Source organism: Haemaphysalis longicornis, unplaced genomic scaffold, assembly GCF_048455015.1.
Source record: "Haemaphysalis longicornis isolate Haplotype H1 unplaced genomic scaffold, Haemaphysalis longicornis Haplotype H1 scaffold_10, whole genome shotgun sequence".
Classification (NCBI taxonomy): domain Eukaryota; kingdom Metazoa; phylum Arthropoda; class Arachnida; order Ixodida; family Ixodidae; genus Haemaphysalis; species Haemaphysalis longicornis.
The window spans coordinates 139,990,491-140,011,152 of NW_027526204.1; the positions used below are offsets into that span (position 1 = coordinate 139,990,491).

Here is a 20,662-nt window from a genome sequence, read left to right on the forward strand (position 1 = left end):
TTTGGTGTTTGTTTGCCTTGTTCACCTACATTATCATCTGCATGCGCAACATGTTGGTCTTCGTTCGAGACCCCTGTCCGTTGGTTGAACGTATACCTCAGCTGAAGGAGTTTTCCCGGCATCACATCTTCCATTGGCTAGGCACAACAAAGTCAGGGCAGGATTGGCCAGCCTGGGGTAGCAAGTGGTAGGGTCATCGTGCCAGAACTGAATGCATTCGAAATGTGTGTTTGTAAGCCCGGCTTACAGCAAGTACTGGTTGAGAACAGCGGACCGCCAGCGCACGATTGTGCAGATCGCTACTTTGAGAAAGTCCATTCGGGGGAGAGAAATTGGGTTTAACCCAATGCTCCTGAAACATGATTGGGGTGTAAAAATCGGCTAAAATGGATTTTACCTGAAAGCAAACAACCCTAAGTATAATGTTTACAATTCACAGTTAGTGAAATCTGGTGAAATCCTCAATGTTCAGGCAGTGTGGGTGGTCCCATGGTTTAAAATGCTATTAATGAAAGTCATTTAGTGCAAATCTCTTGTTGTGGCTGATGTAATACCTTTTTGGGAGGTTCTGGGAAGTGTGTATAAGCATCAGCTATGCTCTGTTTTAGAACGCCACACTGTTCGTGCACACTATTTGCAACTTGTTGTGAACGTGAGCCCTTTTGTTTGTTTCTTGTGCTCGCAGAATTCAACACTGCCACGAGGAAGCTATCCAGAAAGCCAAAGAAGAGACAAGGCTAGAGCTTCAGCGAGAGTGGGAAAGCAGGGTACCGAGCTTCAAGGTGGGTGCTATCCCGCAAGGGCGTGCGTGTCGTGGGAAACTGCGAGTATTATGTATGTGCGTTTAGGAGGAGGGGGGCTCGTGAATGGGTTAACTCAGAAAAGTAAAAAGTTTCGCCTCGTGAAAAAGATAATTCCCAGCTGTGATCAGCTCTCACTTTTTGGTTGGCTCACTAGTTGAGTGGCCGAGGTGGTGGAAAGAAAGTGATTGTTCATTGTCGGAGCATACTGCAGCGTGTGCTTTGTCCGATGTGGATTTTTGTGCATTACAGTGTGTTAGGCTCTTAGAGCTTAGAAGAGAGTGGCTGAAACTGTGACTTTTCCTTTGGTGTTGTGTAGAGGGGAGAATCTGTCGAGGATGTGGATTCCGCAACGGGCGATTCTTTCTCCCTTGAAGAACCGAAGGTGGACATCTGTGGAGAGAGCATGACGTGAGTACGCATTCGAGCAGGGGTTGCAAAAGTTGGAATCATTGGGTAGCCCTGTGCTTCGTTGTCACTGAACGTATTTGTAGGGGCATTTTCTTAATGCTGGAAGCGGTGTTCTCGTAAATGTGTCTAGTTGCTCAAACTCTACAGAGTTTATGTTTCCCATATTCGTCATAGTGTGTTTTTATTATTCTAAGGGTGTAAGAATTTGTGCAATTCTTGATTGATTGTGCGGTTTAACGCGCCAACGCAACGCAGGCGATGAGTCGCGCTGCAGAGGAGTGCTCCAGATTGATTTTGACCACCTGGGGATCTTTAACGTGCCCCAAAATCTTGAACACACGGGCGTTGTTTGCTTTTCGCCTCCATCAGAAAAGGGGCCGTGGTGGCCGGGAATCAAACCCTCGTCCATTTGTGCAACTCTTATCAGGGCTGCTAACTGTGCCATTTGTAGTTTGTAATCTAGCTGCATTACTTTATTTATATTGTTTGAGTGTCACTTACCCATTTTTTTTTTTTTTTTTTTCTCTCTCTTCCAGGGAGTCGACTGTCAAACTGCCCCACTCTGCTGACCCAATGCTGGAGTTAAAGCATGTGAGTGTGCTTCAACCTTTCACGCCCATTTTGTGCGAGCGCAAAAAACTGGCAGTGTGTACTCGCAAAACGTTCATTCTGAGCTGACCTCCATTTTCGAGACAAACTCTGGTAAAATAGGCATTGCACCACCCATTGTCGAATACGCTGACCCTTCTTTCAGCGAGCTTTCATGTGGCCAATCACAGCCATGCTTCTTCGGAAATTTGACACTTATTACACCACGTAACGCGAGAATTGGATCGAACATGTTTCGTCATTTTATTCATTGCATCTTGATTTCTCTCATTTTAGCAACTGTTTCACAAGCAGCAAGAAGTCAATCGACTGCAGCAGCAAGTTGTAAGTTGCCACAAAAAAATGCCCATCTCGTTGGCTTGAAGGTTCTTTTTAACGCAGTACGTAACAGAGCTCATGGTAGTTGTCACTCTTTGTAAGCGCAGAAAATAGAGAAGCGTGCAAGGGTGCTTTTATGTGGTGCCCTCTTAGCGTGAACTAAAGTTATTTTCGCCCTAATTTAAAGCTACTTCCTGAAAAACTGTTAGCTGAAAGGGCTGCATGGCTGATGATATAACAGCAGCTTCTGTGTCCTTAGCAAAGTTTCAGCATGCAGAACTCAACCTCAACATTTGCTCAAAATGGAAGCAACTGCTGTGTCAGCAAGCGAACGTTCATGGGGAAATATGTAGTAGCGCAAGAGTGGCTCTATCAAAGCAAGATATGCCCATGCAAATTAATTGACACCAACATTGTTGTAGTAGCACTTTGCTGCTGTCTTGTTGGTCTTCGAATGCAGCAGCTTTACTGACATGTTCCATTGCAGATGGCCATGTCGGACAACTTTGGCAGCCAGCTTCAATCCTCTCCTGTTGACAAGGTCTCCATTCTGACGTATGCATCTCTCGTCCTTACTTGCATCGCTCTCCCATCTCTCATATAAAGATCCAAGTATACAAATCTTATAAGGCTGAGTGAAGCAGCCGATGAGTAGAAGAGGCAAGTGGAAATTTAGGTGTTAGCGAGCTGCCCAGTTTTGCGCTCCAAAAGTTATTTGCCGATGAGAATCGTACTGTGGTCTAAGAACAACCCTGTTCTTTTGTTCTTGTGTTCTTCTGTTCTTCACAGAACAACCCTGTTCTGTGATCCAAGAACAAAGAGAGTTTATTGGTATTTCACAGTGAAACCTGGTTGATTCAAAGCCCGAGGTGCTTGGAAATAGATTGGAATAAAGTGAAGGAAGTTATGAAGGGTCATCATAAATGTGCGTGGTTATGTTGGGACTCGGATGGGATTCAAATATTGCGGAAGCCTGAACCGAGGTATTTTTAATGGCCGAGATTCCTCTGTATCTACAGGCCCGCTGTGCCAAATAGGCCTGTATGTTTGCTCGCACTCGGTGAATTTTAGTGGCAGGTGTCTCGTCACCGAAGCGTCTGCCATTTTGTCCCTAAAGTTACTCCACCCTGCCCCTGTTCTGCGGTCTCCTCTCTTGTAAGTTCAATGCTGCGGGATCGTAATTTGATCTCCTCTCCCAACGTTAGGTGCAACCCAGGCGATGTGGTGCTCCTGTGCTTCGACGAGAACCACCAGAACTACGTGGTGTTCCTGCTGGGTCCCAGCCTGCACTTTCTCCACACCGATTGCCTCGACGTACTCGGCCTCAAGACAGGTGCGTCAGCTAGGGTTTCGAACTCGCGTGGCTTTTGGGATGGATCGCGTGTAGAAATACACTTACCCGTTGCCTTGAGTCATGCGAAGCAATTGAGAAAAAGCTTTTTGGGGATGAAGTTTGAGGTCGAAAGTGGCCTTTAAACGCAGTAGAGGGTCCTTCCAAAGAATAAGAAGAGGGATAGCTTGGTAGGTTTTTAAGGCTTGACGGCAAAACAGGGCAACACGTGACAAATAACGAAAAACGAAAGATCAACGCAAATACGAGTGCTTCGTGGCAGCAAAATGATTAGCTGCTGAATTTTGCGTTAAAATTGCTGTCATTGTTGTTGGGGCAAGGCAGTTTTTCTTTATGGATAAGTCAAGGATAGGGCCCCATATGTGCTGCCAGTGGGCAAAGATTTGTCTAATAATTATGTAGGTAGCCGCATTAATTGGCAGGTAAACTTTTTTTTGGCAGTTGTGCTGGGTTGTCATTCTGACAACTGTTGATTGTTTGCTCCGTTTTTGGAGCTTCTGGTTGGATGCCGATTAAAGCCCTTGTTTGGCACAACTCTTTTTTTTCTTCCCTTCTGTTTTTTATCTGTCTCTTTTTCACTTTCTCCCTCTCTCTTTCTCTCTCTCTCTCCTTCCTCTTTTTTTCTGTTGCCGTTAGCACCTGGCACAGTTCGCAAAGGTTGGGTCTTGGCCGAGGTGATCGACAAGGAGTTTTGCCAAGCTCGCAAGGTAAGTCATTGTTACTGTACTTTTTTTTTTTCTGTCTGCTTTTTTGCCACTACTGCTTTCGATAATCATGCAGAAGAAGTTGCGGCTCTTTGCAGTCTAGAAGTACAGTGAAGGCTTGTTTTTTTAACCTGCAATAATTTAGAAACTCACATAATTGAGACTTGTGGCGTGCTCCTACAGACGTCTCTGTATTATCCAGTGCATGTTAGTTCGGTCATGCTTGGCAGTTTGTCAGCCAATTCAGACACACCCTTAAGTGACTCTGGAACTGCGCAAATGCTCTCGCTTTTCTTGGGGCGAATTTTCATATTTTAGATTTTTTATTGCGGTGCGATTTCATTTAGCGCCACGCAAGCGAGACTGAGGGGGATGCATGGAGAACATCACTGGCTTTGCGGGTGCTGTGTGCCACGTGCACGGTGCCAGTGTGGCATGTGTTGCTGTTGGACATGTGGCGGGAGTTTTGAACTGCTAAATACAGTCACTGCGTTGTGCACTGTCTCTAAGATGCTTGGACGCTGTCGTGAAATTGGCTCGCAGTTCTGATTTTTGAATGAAAAGTATTAGTTAGGGACAGTAGTAGGCATGTTTTCCTTTTTTAAAAGCGAGGTGTTGAATACGTACATTTCAATGAGGAGATTTTGTTTGTTGTAGTCATATTTCGTTATCAGTCAGCTCATTACAACGAGGTCTGAAATGCATTTGTTTGCACAGTGAATGCACACTAGTCATGACACCATGACATACACGATGTTACCCGGGGGAGAAAGATGGCTGGGAAATTCCGGTGTGCGTTGTTCTCCAATGCTTCCCCCTGTCTCCCCTCCTGTTCAGCCGCAGAACCGGTACCACGTGGCCTTCGGCACGCGCTTCTACCGGGTCAAAGCCAAGCCGTGGGACAAGGAGGCCGCCGTGCGGCGGGTACAGCAGCGGCGCACGTCGCTGCGCACCTTGACCCAGGCCTCCTCGACCCTCACTGCCGCTTCCCAGGAGGCGGGTGCCTCTGCTGGAGAGCCCTGCCCTCCCCCCACGGGCTCCTAACTCCCACGAGGACAGGCAGCCCGCCCCTCCCTCTCTCTCCGAGGAACGACTGAGCCCAGCACGACTCGCTTTCCCTGTCGCTCCCAATTCCCAGAGGTCTCCTTAGCCACAGCTGCCCTTTAACCTCTTCAACTCGTTTCCTCAGCTTGCCCCTCGTTTCCCCTCATCCGCCCGTGTCCCTAGTTTCTCGCCGTGTTCCTAGCTTCAAAGAGGGCTCTAGCCCCCAGACTTGTTGCACTGTTCACCATCAGTTTGCTGGCCGTAGCGGCACCTTTAAAGCGGTTTCCTGCACTGCGAGCGTCGCCGGTGCTTGCCTGCTGGTCTGAATTTGCTCTCCGCTCACCTGTGGATCAGCTTTTATTGTTTCTTTGTTCTTTATCGGTCTGTGCCGATCAAACAAGCTGCGTCGGTTTTAGACAGGTCCCCAGCAATCGTCGTGGCAAGCGTGCAGTCAAGCGAGCTGTGTCGTAGTCCCCCACTTTCTTGAGGTTGTTGTTGGCCTGTGTCTGAAGCTGTTCTGACTTTGTGATGACTGGCTTGCACGGGAGCACATTTCGCTGCTTCTGTTCTAGGCTTTAAAATTGGCTTCCCTTGTGGCATATGTGGACGCAGTTCCTGTGGTAAATTCTTGGTCTCGACTAGAACCATAGCACTGAAACTAGTGTGTGTCCAGCCTGTGGGATTTTGATTGATTTTGATTGAATAAGTCTCTTGCTTTGAACTGCTAAGATGCTAGTGGGTCCTGTTTAATAGGTCCAGGCCAGTTCACAAACTGCACGAATATAATGTTAAATTTAATTATAGTTTTGCCGTTGATGTGATGCAGGCTTCTTTGTTGTGTTTTTGTTGTTTTAATTTATGGTAAAAATGCAGCTCTCGCTTTATTTATGTAGCAATATTGTTAGATGATATTTGTCTGTTATAATGTACGAAACACTTATTGTTTATTTATATTTTTAACGATACCTTACGAGTTACAGTGAACCCAGATTTAAAACATACTGTATGGTAAAACTGGAATAAGAACAATTTTGCATGTACTTCTGGTTGCTGAGCGGTTATTTATGCTGTTTTTCCTAGTGCACCACAAACAAAAATTGAATTACATCTGGATGTGAAGGCACTTTTATGCAGTGAACATAAGTAATTGTTTCAGTTTTAGCGCTGCCTGTTCCCACACTGTGTGAGTGCTTTGTTTTGGGGGAAAATATTCACCTGACAGAGTTTTACGGTTTAGACAATACTGCAGCATGTTTCTGCTGTTTTCAATCTCCCTTGTGTGAAGACGCTGTTGTCTTACAAGTGGTGTTAAAGCAAGAGTGTGGTCTATCCACAGAGGGCACTTTTTGCTACCAGTTGAAAAAAAGATCGACAAGATTGAACGTTTTTGGGCACCTTCGAGCAACAAAATCTGTGCTACAAATGTGCAAATTGCCCGCTTTAGCTATTTTTGCTTTCTGCGTGACTCCTTTGGGAGCTGTGAAGTTTATTGGAATAAACCATTCCTTGTTTTAGTGGACGGTGAAGAGGTTGGAACCTTAACGCAAGGAACACATAATGCAGGGGGATATAAGCGCTTGCTGGCCACAAAACGTTAGTCGGGAATTTTATTATCGTGCGAAGACAAGTTTGCCGCCTGGCTAACGTGTGTGGTTTTCTTTCGTTAATATAAGTATTTCATTTCTTGCCTTACTTGTGCCCTTGACACAGTATTTTAACATTTGCTTTTAACTCTTTGCCCCTGCACTGATGAGTGAATTCGGTGTCTCAAAACCAAAAAGCTATTCTGGCAAATTTCGTGTCAACCACATTTCGTGGTGTACGAGTTGCAGTTGCTCTACGGCGTGTTTTACGGATGATGTGACTTGTGTGCCTTATCCGTTCATGTATGTGCTAGAGTTGTCTTCAGGTAGCCTCCACTGAGTCGTGTTCGCACATTTATTGTAACTTATAATTTGGTCCCGAAAGCAGTGGCGCCAATTGTTAGGGTGAAAACGCAGTAGTTTGCTGCTGTGTTTCTTGAAACTGGCCCGATACTAGCTTTCTGCAAGTTGTTTTTATTAACGTAACCTCATGCTAGTGTCCGTAGTATCTCTCCTTCACTTAAATGCTAAAAATGTGAGAAGTTACGGCTACTTGTACTAGCAGAACTTGTTGTTTGGCAAGTTGGTGTATCTTTGATGAATAAACACGAGCTTTGTGCGAAAAGCTTGTGTTTATTCACCAAAGGTTCTTGTGCTAGCACTGCTACCCAGCTGTGCACTTTGGGAAAATAATGCATTTGCCGGCCTGGCAGTTTTTTATACTGCTCCTAAGAGAGTGTGCGCAATGATGGAAGTTTTGTAAATAGTGACGACTCCGGTATGCTATGCTTGCAATGACGGAAAGGTTATAATAGCACCAAACATGTTACCCACCACCAAGTTATTAAGTGCAGTCTAATTTCTGTGCTTTACTTCAGCACTGGGCTAAATATTAGTTTTCTGTGAGGTGTACAGTATTGGGCAAATATTTGCCATAGACCCACAACGATGCAGTGACCTTTACGGGTGACAGAGACAAGAAACAACCTTGTTTAATTTGATATACCTAGCTTTCGGTAACTCACTCAACCTCAGTACAGTTTTAAAAGAGCCTTAAAAGGCAATTTTTTTAACTAGAAAAATATAAACATTGAACAGCTTTCACATTTTGTGCTCCATGACGACTGGGGAGATGCAATAGAGGGATACTAAATACAGAGTTTTTAGTGTTTTAAGTGTGTGTTAGCCTCCAAGAAGTACAACACAATTGAACTAGGCACACCACTACAATTATGCAGTAGTTTGTTGGCAATGAGTTCGGAAACAAGTCCTCCAACACCTTTAGGTCTTGGCGAGAAAGTGGCTGTTCAACATAACTACTTCATCTGTTTTTAATCTTGATTAGTTGCTTGATGTTTGCGTTAAAATTGCTGTCATTGTTATTTGGACAAACCAGGCTTTTTGTAGTGAACAAAACTTTTATTTTGTCTTCATGGCCCATCTAAATAAGTCGCACAGCAAAGCAACTCTCATTATAAGATATGACTGCAGTTATTTGAAAAGCGTTAAGAGCATTTCGAAATGTGCGACGGCTAATGTAATGTGTTGGTTTTTCTGCATGCAAAGGCTGTAGCTAATTATGCGCTGGTATCGTTGCAGTAAATATATATATTTTTTTTTTTTCAAATTTTTTTTATACTCTTCGTATACAAGGTGTACATACTAGTAGCTTAATCCAGTTCGCATAGGTATACAAGATGTAGCACAACAGCTCTGTCCTGAGGTTGAAATCTGAGGCTCCACTGGCTAATTCTCTGAAAAAAGAAGACTTGTGGCATCAATGTGTGTAGCTTTTCTAGCCATCGCAAAGGAGGGGTTTCTTTTTCTTGACCATAGCTCAAGCTTTAATGGCAACTGCGTGTGTCGTCGCCTTACCTCAGCTGATTGTCATCAGCTCATTCTGTCCCACTTGCAGAGCTGTTCTTTGAGTCTTGGCCTACCTTCTCTCTTTTTCTGGACGACCCTCTTTGAAGAAGCCCTGTAAATATTTAGCCGTTTGGCTCGCAGTTATGTGCTGTCTGTGCATTTTCGAGTGTACCAATCATCAGCAAAAAGAAGGCTCTCGCTATTCGGGAGCTTAAATGTGCAAGCAGTGCTTACAGCAGCACTTATCAAATAGGCTCTCAAATACACAGTTACCTGAAAATACATGCGCGCTCTGTGTGTAGACTGAAGTTGCCCTTGTAAACAACGCAGAAATGTCCGTAGATGTGTTAGGTTTTTTTTCTGAACTCTGGCTTTTGAGGTTTGAGTGGTATTTATTGATGGGCTGGTCTGTGTGGCGTCTGGTGCGTGGTCCTTTGCATGCAGTGTGAATCGAACTTGTTTATTGGATCGGCTTGGCTTCAAAAGGTGCCCTGCTTGTATTTTCGAACCAGGCATGTGCTTATATGCGACATTACATTTAAATGCTAGATATGTAAGCACACAGTGATATGTCTTCTATGTTGTTGGGAAACCCATTGCATTTATTTGTGTCCCTTAAAATTCTTAATGTAACAAAAATAGATGTTACAGCTCAGATAACAAGCTAGGTTTCATGTTAAAACTACATAATTCAGCTTTTTTTTTGCGAATTGCAAAGGTGTGCTGAGGACAGGCATTTACAAGGTCTGTCCTGGCTATGTAACCGGCCTGTGACTGCTGCCAAGTAGTTAGTAATTTTAATGGGATCGCATTCTAAAAATTACAAAAATCGCATTGTACCGAAATGTAGAATTGCTGTGCTGAGATGCCACTGCTAATGCCTGTTGCGTGCAGCAATCTTCAGGGTTGTGTTTTCTGACAAAATTCAGTGTTTTGTACTGACACGAGTTATCACGGTTTGTATTTCCAAGCTTAGAAGTCCATTTTAAAGACTGAAGCCTAGATGCAGGAGCAAGATAAGTTGTGTACCGTTGTGTGGTGTGTTGCAGCAGAACAAAGTTAGAACGGAAAGCAGTGTTTGTGCCAGCTTTTTATTTTCTCTTGAAAGAGTTGTGTGGGTTGTGGCTCACCAGTTTACAGATGCTGAAGGAACAGGCTCTTGGAAGACACGTCAGGCCAGGGGAGGGCCCGATTTTTTGTGTAAATACGTGGAACTTGGAGGCAGGTCCAAGTTGCACCTTTTTTAAGCTATCGAGATTGTACAGGCGAGGAACTGATGCGGTATTTGTACAGAAAACTAAGCCAATAAATGTGTTTGATACATATTTTGTGGCCGTTATTGGGTGTCGGATTGCTTGCACGTAGTGCAGTCTTGCAAGCCACCTGTGTGCTGGTAAAGCACATGACGGAACACTGTTTTTGGCGAAGCACGAAAGTGAAAGTCTGACGCAGCTCTCAGAAGTCTGAAACTTTTGCTTCCAATGCATGTTGTATCTTGTTTTGTAAAAGAGCAAGCTGGTTGTAGCATTGAAAGCTTGCTGGCACGATGAGGGGGGTGACAGATACGGCGGCTGGGGGATGGGCCAGGCATGGAGCCACTTGATGAAAGCGTGTGCGGAGCAACTCTTTAGCGTCCAGTGTGGCAGAAAAACAAACAAAAAAAAAAGACTTCATAAATGGTCCCAGTCATTGGGGTGTACCTTCGAGGTCCCAACCAGATACACAGAGCTTGAGCCATAAGGCTTGCTGGCACAGTGGCCAAGTCGTGCTGCTGGGCCCAAGGATTTGGGTCTACCCAAGCTGCGGCGGCCGTTTTTCTGGTGGAAACAAAAAAACGAGAAAGTTGGTGTGTTAAAATATTGCCACGCTATAAACATCCACAAGCGATTCAAAATGCCTGAACATGGCCTGTCTGCATTGGCTAAGCAACAGCTGAAGAACTTTGTACCCAAGATGCCTCGTGTCAAGGCTAGTTGCCCAATGGAGACAGATTAACAGAAATACTAATGGCACAGTTGAGACTCTGATGGCGAAAAGTTAATCCATGGTTGTGGAAATTGCAGTAGAGGGCCAGCTTGTCAGCGGCTTTTTGCAGTCCTGCAGAATCATGACTTGCACAGAATTGTTTTGTGGCACGCACTTCACTGGGGGTGAATGTTGCATAATGAGTGTGCAGTGTGCTACTCAGGCTGCTAGCAACTTGGCAAATGTGTTTTTGCACCTTATGGGAATTGTGTTTAGAACCGCACTGGCGTCAGTTCTTTTTGGGGAGCTTTCTTGTGAATGGATTGAGTGTTTTTTGTAGAGAAGGTTACCAGTATATAGAGCATTTGAGCCTAACCCTACACATTCAATCCTAGACCTCGCCGTGATTGCTATATGACAAATGGGCACGCATGGCTGAACGTGATGTCAAATTTGACTGTCGGTGCTGATAGGATAGCAGCACAAAAAATGTGGCTGTTCCCTCTTCCATAGGAACCGGTGAACCACGAAAGTGAAATGTGCCTTCACAGGAACAGTTGAATGTTTATTGTGCATCGATGTGAACTTGCACATTTATATTTCGTCGGTATGGCACCGTTCTACGCATCAACGTTGGACACTGGATTGCACGCCTCAGAGCATTGCGTAAATCCGACTGAAGCCACAGGCGCTCGCAAATAGTCTGTGCGAACGAAACCAAATGATTTGTCAGCGAATCGTTTGGTGAAAACTCGGTCCGCCATAGCAAAACGAGCAGTGGACCGTGTCGCCAGCGCGACATCCACAAGTCGGCTTCTCCGCAGTTAACACTGCGTGTACCCCGTACATGTAGGCGCTGGCATCGAGGCGCCAACTGTCTGTGCTCATTAGCGTCATGACTTTGCTTCGCCTCTCCTAGATGGCAGTACAATCTGAAAGTAAGAATATAAGGCGCGTTTGTCGTTTTATTCACGCGTCTGTTCATAGCGTAGTCTTTATTGAAGATTACGCTTGAAGTCTACTACGGCAAAAGAGTTGGTGTCTCGAATTCCGGCGCAGCCACGTCAATCAAAGTTTTTCTGGCGATGTCATTTCCATGACGGGTATATGACATCATGAGATCTTGGTGGACCCCGCATAAAACACTTTCGTGTTAAAACAAGAAAAGGACGGTCGGAGACAAGATGAGAAGGAAGGCGCTGAATTCCGACCTGATTCTTTGTTTCATTCACAATGCATGACGATTGACGAAGAAGACGAGGTTGTTCCTTAACAATACGTGAGTACATAGGTAAACATGAGATAGTGTTGGAGGCTTTAAAACCTAGAAGCTTGGAAACGCTCCCGCGAAATAAAATCCTGGTGACGCCACTGCGTCCTTGCACTTGATCGAACATGAGTTGCCACTGCGTTTTTTTAAATGCAGAGCATTTCAGTAACTCACGATGTCACCCGCGTTGACGTCCGTAGTCCGCACCCCTCCCTACTATATAAAAAAAATACTATCCGGCACCCGGTTTCGATCCCTCGACCCTGCGGGCGGAACGCAATGTACATGGTGCTCTACCCACTGCGCCACAAAGCCGACACAGAATGGGATGCTACGAACGCGCCTTATATCGTTGACTCATTCAAATTACTGCTGACGAGCGCTCTCTCAGCAGTTGCCACAAGTGCAACAACATTAACGTAACGCAAACTACTTAATGTCGTGCGCCCCCGGAAATGCTCCGCATTTGATCGTGCCCCTCGCGAGGGGGATGTTTCACTGCGTCTTCTCTCGGTCGCGGGACCCGTGGCGCCATCTGGCGGAGGCGCGGAACAACTCTGAAAAGATGCGGCGCCAGCCAGCTGTTTCCGTGCAATGGAATGTCGCGTGCTTTCACAGCGCGGTGGCCTGTTGATTGCAAATACCAATGCCGAAATTAGAATTACAACCACAAGCCGTAGCTCCAGAAAGCCTGAGATTTGCAAAAACACGCTTCCGGTTCTCGTTGCACTTCCAATGCTAGGTCGCCAGCCGGACAGAGTGGGCGCGGGTGGTACGCACCGAAGGTTCCCACGGAGAAGACCATGATCTCGACCTAGGCAGCGGCGGAAGATGTAGTTGTTCATACCCTGCGTGGTGTGCACGACGAAAGCCGGCACGAACAGGCGGATGGCCTGCAGTCCAATGGCTGACTCCAGGATGCGGGTCTGGTTTTTCGAGGTGGTCGAAAGCACAAGCGTGGTCAGCACAAACACCCAGCTCATGTACGGTATGCGCAGCTGTCGCTGACAAGACTTGAAGAAGCCTGGGAGGAAGCCGAGAAGGGTTTTGTTCATGAGAACGCAGATTGCATGATGGATTTTTTTATTTTCAGTAACGTACGTGAGGTCAGTATTGCGCACTCGTTGAAGTCCCATTTGGAAGCTGCCGTGTGGAACGGACATGACAGGCCCCTACAAGGGTACACAACTGACGCAACCTCGACGATGAGGATAGTGTGGATTCATTTCTGATTTTGGATTTCGAGATTAGGCCTCGCCCAAACGGGCAAGGCCTCCCAAAAATTGGCCTATAGGCTCATTGGAGTGTCCCTCCCCACGGTAATCTTTAGTAAAAGGCGAAAGATTAATGCGTGGATGTGAGGAGAGACCTGAGCGATGCCTGAGAAAACCGTGCTTCATAGGGCCTCCTTCGACGGCATGTACTCAGAAGCGTCGCTGGTGGTGTAAAGTACAGACAAAATTCTGAAAATTATCACCAGTAAGCGCGTACATCGTATCAATAGTATGACTGAGAATACGTTTGGGCATAATTTTTTATAATAGACTATGGGTGTAGCCGCAAAACACAAGTACGTGTATGAATATTTATTTTTAAAAGCGGCAAACCGAGCTTTGCCGGGAACGTTAGTTTCGTTAAGACAGACAACCGATTTTTGTAGAGTATATATTCTCTATCCCAAACGAAAGGGCATCACTTAAATCACCTTGACGAGAAACGGTTTTGCTGATAACGCTCTAGAACTTTTTAAATCGAATTGTTTGATCTACGAGCCGTATGTGTCCCTCCCAAAACTAATGCTGGCAACCATGACATAGAGTAGCTCGGAAACATACTTTTGTCTGTATGCGAAATAAAAAACGATATTTAAAAACTTGTTCCCAGCTAAAAAAGTTTGAATCTAAGGCTTTCCTGTTTCTTAATGTGTTTTTTTTTAAATGCATTTTGCACGAATGCGCCATCTGTTGGGATAGACGGTAGGTAGAATCTGGCTTCACGTTGTGGAGGCGGGAAGTTCGATTCTCCCCGGGCGCGACGTTGTTTTTTTTTTTTTTTTTAAGCTACCGTTGGCGTATTTGGAGACTGAAATCAAATATTTTGGCAGAACAAACGCCCCTGACTCAGACGGAATCGTCAGAGCTCCTTCGCTGGGTCTGTTTACTGAACGCTGCCGTTGATTCTGGGCATGGAGGCTCAGTTAGCCACAGTAGAGCACTGCACGGGCCTGATTTTAAGGCCCGAGCCCGGCCCGAGCCCGCTTTGTGAAGCCCGAGCCCGACCCGGGCCCGTAACACCAAGCCCGGGCCCGGCCCGGGCCCGGCCATTCATAAGTGAGCCTAGCCCGGGCCCGGCCCGGGCCCATCATCTCAAGCCCAGGCCCGGCCCGGGCCCGTCATCTCAAGCCCAGGCCCGGCCCGGGCCCATCGTCTCCAACCCACGCCCAGCCCGGGCACGGTCTTTTTTTTAGCCTACAGAGGGCCCGCATGGCGGTATTCTCGTAACTGTCCCTTTCGAAAACGTCCCTTTTGCGTCCCTTTCATCGTGACGTACTTCCGGTTAAGCAGTGGGCCTTTTATTCAAATAGCGTAACTGTTCTTGCAAACGCATTTTAAAGAACTGAAAGCGTATCAGAGTATCTTTTATGTGTTTATTGTTCCGCGAGCGAACCGCGACGAAAAATCGTCTGCTCCAAATCGTCTGCTCCGAGTAGCCACATCTCATAGCTCGGCCGTGCTTGCATGGCGTCACATCCGGGTGTTCGCTTTTAGACAATCAGGGCTCGCTCAAAAGGGACACTTTTGAAAGGGACACAAAAGGGACAAAACACGGGAATACCGCCCCAGGCCTGGTTTTAGACGTTGAAGAAAATTAGTTTATTATATTTGGTCGAGTATCTTCGTAGCGGGAAATCAGACGGAGCATCTAGTCTGTACAAGCACGCCCTGAATTGTAACGCAAAAAAAAGGGTTAAATAGTACACATAATTTAGCTCACACCGTCTGCAGTTAACGCCACATGGGCGTAATAATAGCTCGTATTCTTACACGAGAGACACCATCACCTTTGATGGCCAGACTCTTGGCAACTTCATGTGGTTGTTTCGGTCACAAGTTGGTATTGATTGTTGAGGGTGGCCGAGCGGGTACGCCGAGGGACCGCCCCGGCAGAGCACGCAGCCCTGAGAGACACGTACAGACACGATGCTACCAGCAGGAACATAACCCGCCCCGGCGGGGAGCTCGCTTTATTAGCGCACCTAGAATCCACTGATGATGATGGTCGCCGTGGCGCCATCTAGTCGAGACGCGACACACTACATCCCCCCTTCAGAAGTCCAGCTTCAGAAGCCCTCACAAGTCCAGCCTCCTTGGCTGGCGAACGGTTCGACCGAACCGTGACACCTGCGCAGTGGGCTCCCGCACAGTTGGTGGTGTCGCAACCTGTGACGCAGACGGGGACGCTTGCTCACTCCTGGTGGCCACTGCTGGTGAGGGAGAAGTAGGAACAAGGTGACTGCGGTTGCGCTGCAGCACTCCTTTGGGTGTCTCTACCACATACGAGCGCGGACGCTGCGCTGGGCTCAAGACGACAGCTGGACTCTTGATATCTCGGACCCAAACATGTTCACCTGGCTGAAGCAGACGAAGTTCACGAGCAGCGTGTCTTCTGTTGAAGTCCTTCGCCTGTCTTTGCCTGTTAGCGCGATCCCGCTGGTCCACTTGTACCGAAGATGGCCAACCTGGCTTCAGCTGGTTTGTCGATTTGGGTATGCGAGTTTGCAGGCGTCTGCCCATTAACAGCTGTGCAGGGCTATGTCCATTGACGCCCGGTGTGTCTCGGTAGGCCAGCAGGGCCAGGTACGGGTCTTCCGACTTGCCTAGGAGGTCTTTGACAGTGCGGACCATTCGCTCCACCTCCCCATTTGACTGCGGGAACCGAGGACTGCTCGTGACGTGGTGGAAGCCGTAGGCCAGTGCAAAGTCCCCGAATTCCCTGGCCGCAAACTGAGGACCATTGTCTGTGCGCAGTAACTTGGGGATACCATGGCGGGCGAAAACGCTCTTGATTGCTGTGATTACTGCTGCTGCTGATGTTGACCCAAGGCTGATGACCTCGGGGAATCTGGACCTGTAGTCAACCAGAAGAATGTAGTCCCTGCCGTTCAGGTGGAAGAGGTCGGCGCCCACCTCCTCCCACGGAAGACTTGGTGTGACAGTAGCCATCATGGGTTCTGGACGTTGGACCCGAGTCTCAGCACACTTGGGGCAGCTGGAGACGGTGTGTTGAATTTGGCTGTTGATGTGAGGCCACCATACCGACTCTCGTGCCACTGCCTTGCAGCGGTTGATCCCTTGATGGCCTTCATGTAGCAGTTCCAGCATGTACCGCTGAAGAGAGGTGGGGATGACAATGCGAGTGTTCTTCAGGAGCAAACCATCACACACAGTGAGGTCTCCCCTGTGTTGCCAATACTTTTTCAGATGAAGTGGCAACCGAGACTGTCTGGGCCAACCCTTAGTACAGTACTCCACGAGAAGGTCACACTCGCCGTCAGATGCTTGGGCTTGGCGCAGGTCGTCCCACCGTGTGGAGACAAGACCTGGAAGGGAGCGGACGAGTTCTTGCGCGTAGAGTTCGACCTGGTCGGCCTGCTGCGACGAAGGAGCATCCACAGGAGCTCGAGAGAGCGTATCAGCTGTAGCCAAGAGTTTGCCGGGTACATAGAGTACCTTGTACTGGTAGCTCATGAGCTTCAGACGGAAGCGCTGGATTCTAGGTGGCAAGAGGTCGATTTCCATGTTGCCTAAAAGTGCAACGAGAGGCTGATGGTCGGTCTCCAGGATGAAGTCCAGACCACGGACATACTGGTCGAACCTCTGCACAGCCCAGCTGGCTGCCAATGCTTCTTTTTCGGTTTGGCTGTATCTTGTTTCTGCCGACGTGAGAGACCTTGAAGCGAAGGCAACTGCTCGACGCTCTCCGGATGGTTGCTCTTGCAGAAGCACGGCCCCCAGGCCAAAGGAGCTTGCATCTGCTGAAACCGTTGTCTTGTACTGGGTGTTGTAAGTTGCAACGCACCGTTCAGAGCACAGCAGTTCTTTTAGCTTCCCGAAAGCAGACTGCTGCGATGGGCCCCATGTCCATTCAGAGTTCTTCTGAAGCAGGGCACGAATAGGTGAGGTGACGTCCGAAACATTCGGCAAGAAACGTCCCACATGATTCACGAGTCCCAGTAGACGACGAACGCCAGAGAGGTCTTCGGGAGCAGGCAGACGCTTGATGGCTGCCACCTTGTCAGGGTCGGGTGAAATACCGTGGGCACTCACTACGACTCCTAGAAACTTGACACTGTTGGTGCCGAAGGAACATTTGTCTCGGTTGAGCGTGATGCCTGCCTTGGAGAGCCGTGCGAGGACCTGCTGGAGGCGCTGGTCATGCTCTTTACGAGTCTTGCCAAAGACAAGGATGTCATCAATCATGTTCACTACGCCGGTCTGGCCTTCTAGTATCCGAGACATTTGCTTCTGGAAATACTCGGGTGCCGATGTGATGCCGAATGGCAGCCGCAGAAAGCAATAGCGACCAAACGGGGTAATGAACGTTGTGTACAGCTGTGACTGTGGAGACAGCATGACTTGATGAAAACTTGACTTAGCATCCAGCTTAGAAAAAAACTTGGCCTCTCCAAGCAAGCCTAGGCATTGTTCCACCGTCGGTAGCATGTGGCGTTCGCGAAGGACGGCTTTGTTAAGCTGAGAGAGATCTACGCAGATCCTGTAATCACCATCACCTTTTGGCACAGCTACCAGTCCAGCACACCACTCTGTCGGAGCATCGACGCGGCGGATCACTCCTTCCGATTCCATCTTGTCCAGTTTTTTCTTGATGGGCTCATGGAGAGGTAAAGGAAGACGTCTCGGGGCACTTAGTGAGATGGGCGTCGCCCCGGGTTTCAAACGGATTGTGTAGGCGTCAGGCAATGTCCCCAGTCCCTCGAAAAGGCCAGGGTCTAAGAGCAGCTCTCCGGACGACTCCTGTGAGCCTGAGACATGGTCAAGGAACTTGCATACCCCCAGGGCCTGAATTGCAGGGAAGCCTAACAAGGGAACTGTGTTGGATTCCAGAACATACAGTTTCTGCTCCACGGGCTTGCCTTTCCACGTGAGTGTGGCTTGGTATGTACCCAAGACAGGCAACGTGTGATTACCGGGACCTTTGAGCTCGCCTTCTGGAACTTGAAGTTTTGGCGGAACTCCGGAAAATGAGCTTGGTACGACCGAAACTTCGGCTCCCGAGTCCACCTTGAACGACAGTGGGGAGCCGTTCACGAGTACTTCGATGAACTTGGCGTTGGGGCGGTTCTCTGCCACCGCGTGAAGCTCAACGGAGCTTGCTGAAGACCGAGTGCGCTTGGAGTTGCATCTTCTTTTCTTCATGCAGACAGTTTCGAAATGCCCTTTCTTGCTGCAGAAATTGCAAGTTGCTTGTCGAGCCGGACAGTCTGCACGCTCGTGCGAAGAACGTCCGCAGAAAAAGCACCCTCTCTGGTTGGGCCTGTCTGGTGACCCAGGCTTTCCTTTCGCGTTACGAACACGTGCGGCGGCGTCGACGGCAAGCGGTGACGAGTCGGCCGAGTCGCGTGCCCGGCGCTCGTTTTCTGCGTCTTCGTGTTGACGGACCTGCGTAAGTGCCTCTTGCAAGGTGAGCTTCGGACTTCGGCACAGTTTATCCGAGAGGTTACGGTCGAGCAAACCGACCACGAAGCGGTCGCGGACGAGCCTTTCCTCGACTTCCGGCGACGCGTAGTTGCAGCGCTTTACCATCGAGCGGAGAGCCGTGTAGAAGGCATCGGCAGTTTCGCCCGGTTCTTGAGCACGGCGGTGAAAGCGGGCCGTTTCGTACAGCTCGTTGGGCGGATGAATGAAATGGTCGGTAAACGCTTTTTTGACGGCGGCAACGTCTTTGAGCTCGGAGTCACCCAGCGGCGTGGTTGCGAGTACGACGCGGGCTTGCGGACCCATACAGTAGAGCATAGAACGCACCTGAACCTCCGGCGGTGCTGTGTAGTGGCCCGTGGCGAAAGTGTAATCCTCATATTGGAGCAGCCACGTAGTCCAAGAGCCGGGGTTGTCGAAGTCGAAAGGCGGTGGTGGGCGTACGACGGGCAGCCAACCGTCGTACGCCCGTCATAAAAGTTGGCTGCCCATTCGCGTCATCTGCGGTGTAGCACAAGAATGCACGGCAGCCAGCATCGCAATTTTCTGGAACCAAACGCCAAACGTCACCGTTAGAAGGAAGAAGAGTTTCCTCCGACATTCAAACTCTTCCCTATTCTACTTTTTTCTGTGGATTTTAGAAGGAATCCTTTACAGGGTGAAAGATTCCTTCTAAGAAATTTACGACAAGCGGGTCACAGCCCGTTAGAACAGACTGCTGCTCTAACAGGCGGAGATGGGGCATCGAGAACCTGCGCCCCATCTCCGCCTGTTAGAGCAGCAGTCTGTTCTAACGGACTGTGACCCGCTTGTCGTAAATTTCTTAGAAGGAATCTTTCACCCTGTAAAGGATTCCTTCTAAAATCCACAGAAAAAAGTAGAATAGGGAAGAGTTTGAATGTCGGAGGAAACTCTTCTTCCTTCTAACGGTGACGTTTGGCGTTTGGTTCCAGAAAATTGCGATGCTGGCTGCCGTGCATTCTTGCGCTACACCGCAGATGACGCGAATGGGCAGCCAACTTTTATGGCATTTATCAACAATTTTCGCCGGCACTGTTGCCGCAGCCGACGGGTACAGTACACATAGGCGCCCCAATCCGCAATAGGCAAGGTGCTGGAGCACGTCTTGAACGCCCGGTGGCAGCGGTTCCTGGAGGACAACGAGCTGTATCCCGACGCGATGCTGGGCTTCCGCGCGAGGCTCGGCACGCAGGACGCCATGCTGCTGCTGCAACACGAGGTGCTGGCGCTCCCGGAGGGGCCCACGGCGGACAACCGAGCGATCCTGAGCCTGGACTTGCAGAGCGCCTTCGATAAGGTGCGGCACTCTGCGATCCTGGCCCAGGTGTCGCGCCTCGGCCTGGGGCGCAGGTCCTACGACTACATCCGAGCCTTCCTGTCCCGGCGCACGGCGCGGCTGGAGGTCGGGGGCACGCAACTGGAGGAGCGCGAGCTCGGAAGCACCGGCACTCCGCAGGGCTCGGTCATCTCGCCGCTCCTGTTCAACCTGGTGACGATCGGCGTGGCTCGGCGCCTGGACGAGCTCCCGGACGTCCGGTACTCGATCTACGCCGACGACATCACCCTGTGGGTCACGGGAGGCAGTGACGGCCACATCGAGTCGACGCTGCAGGAGGCGGTACGCACCATCGAGGCCGGCCTGGCGGGCACGGGTCTGCGGTGCTCGCCGCAAAAATCGCAGCTGCTGATCCTGCCCCCACCGGGCCGGTATCGAAAGCGCGCCGCCGCGGAGGCGGAGCGCAACATCGTCGTACGAGCGGCAGACGGCACGGCCATCCCGACGGTCCCCAGCGTTCGAGTCCTGGGCATGCACGTGGACGCGAACCGCGGCAACGGCACCACGATCGAGAAGATGATCACGAAGATGGGCATAGCCACGCGCCTCGTGAAGCGGATCTCCACGCGCTCGAGGGGGATGCGCGAGGCCAGCCTCCTCCGACTGCTGCAGGCCTTCGTGGTGAGCCACGTGGCCTACGTGGGCGCCTTTCACCAGTGGAAGGCGCA

The 20,662-nt window shown here is 49.1% G+C and overlaps 1 protein-coding gene, 1 long non-coding RNA gene and 1 other non-coding gene across 4 annotated transcripts in view; 1 reads left to right on the forward strand and 2 right to left on the reverse strand.

The window, feature by feature from the left end:
• Positions 1-10,011, forward strand: part of Atg17 (autophagy-related 17) — a 54,627-nt gene extending 44,616 nt beyond the window's left edge. Inside the window, exons 20-27 of one of the 2 annotated variants that reach the window (XM_077691001.1) lie at positions 686-782; positions 1,120-1,211; positions 1,748-1,802; positions 2,097-2,144; positions 2,626-2,693; positions 3,344-3,471; positions 4,138-4,196; positions 5,031-10,011. In XM_077691001.1, coding sequence (XP_077547127.1) covers positions 686-782; positions 1,120-1,211; positions 1,748-1,802; positions 2,097-2,144; positions 2,626-2,693; positions 3,344-3,471; positions 4,138-4,196; positions 5,031-5,237 — 754 coding nt within the window. In that variant the 3' untranslated portion in view covers positions 5,238-10,011. Of the gene's footprint in view, positions 1-685; positions 783-1,119; positions 1,212-1,747; positions 1,803-2,096; positions 2,145-2,625; positions 2,694-3,343; positions 3,472-4,125; positions 4,197-5,030 lie in introns of both variants that reach the window. The other variant, XM_077691000.1, reaches the window with a different exon arrangement.
• On the reverse strand, positions 9,995-13,389 carry LOC144159481 (uncharacterized). The gene is made up of 3 exons (XR_013320316.1): positions 13,023-13,389; positions 12,702-12,945; positions 9,995-10,503 (listed from the first exon to the last, which is right to left on the reverse strand). It is a non-coding gene; the product is annotated as an uncharacterized LOC144159481 (long non-coding RNA).
• LOC144160176 (U5 spliceosomal RNA) lies at positions 13,174-13,298 on the reverse strand. The gene has a single exon (XR_013320363.1). It is a non-coding gene; the product is annotated as a U5 spliceosomal RNA (small nuclear RNA).
• Positions 13,390-20,662: the final 7,273 nt, after the last annotated feature.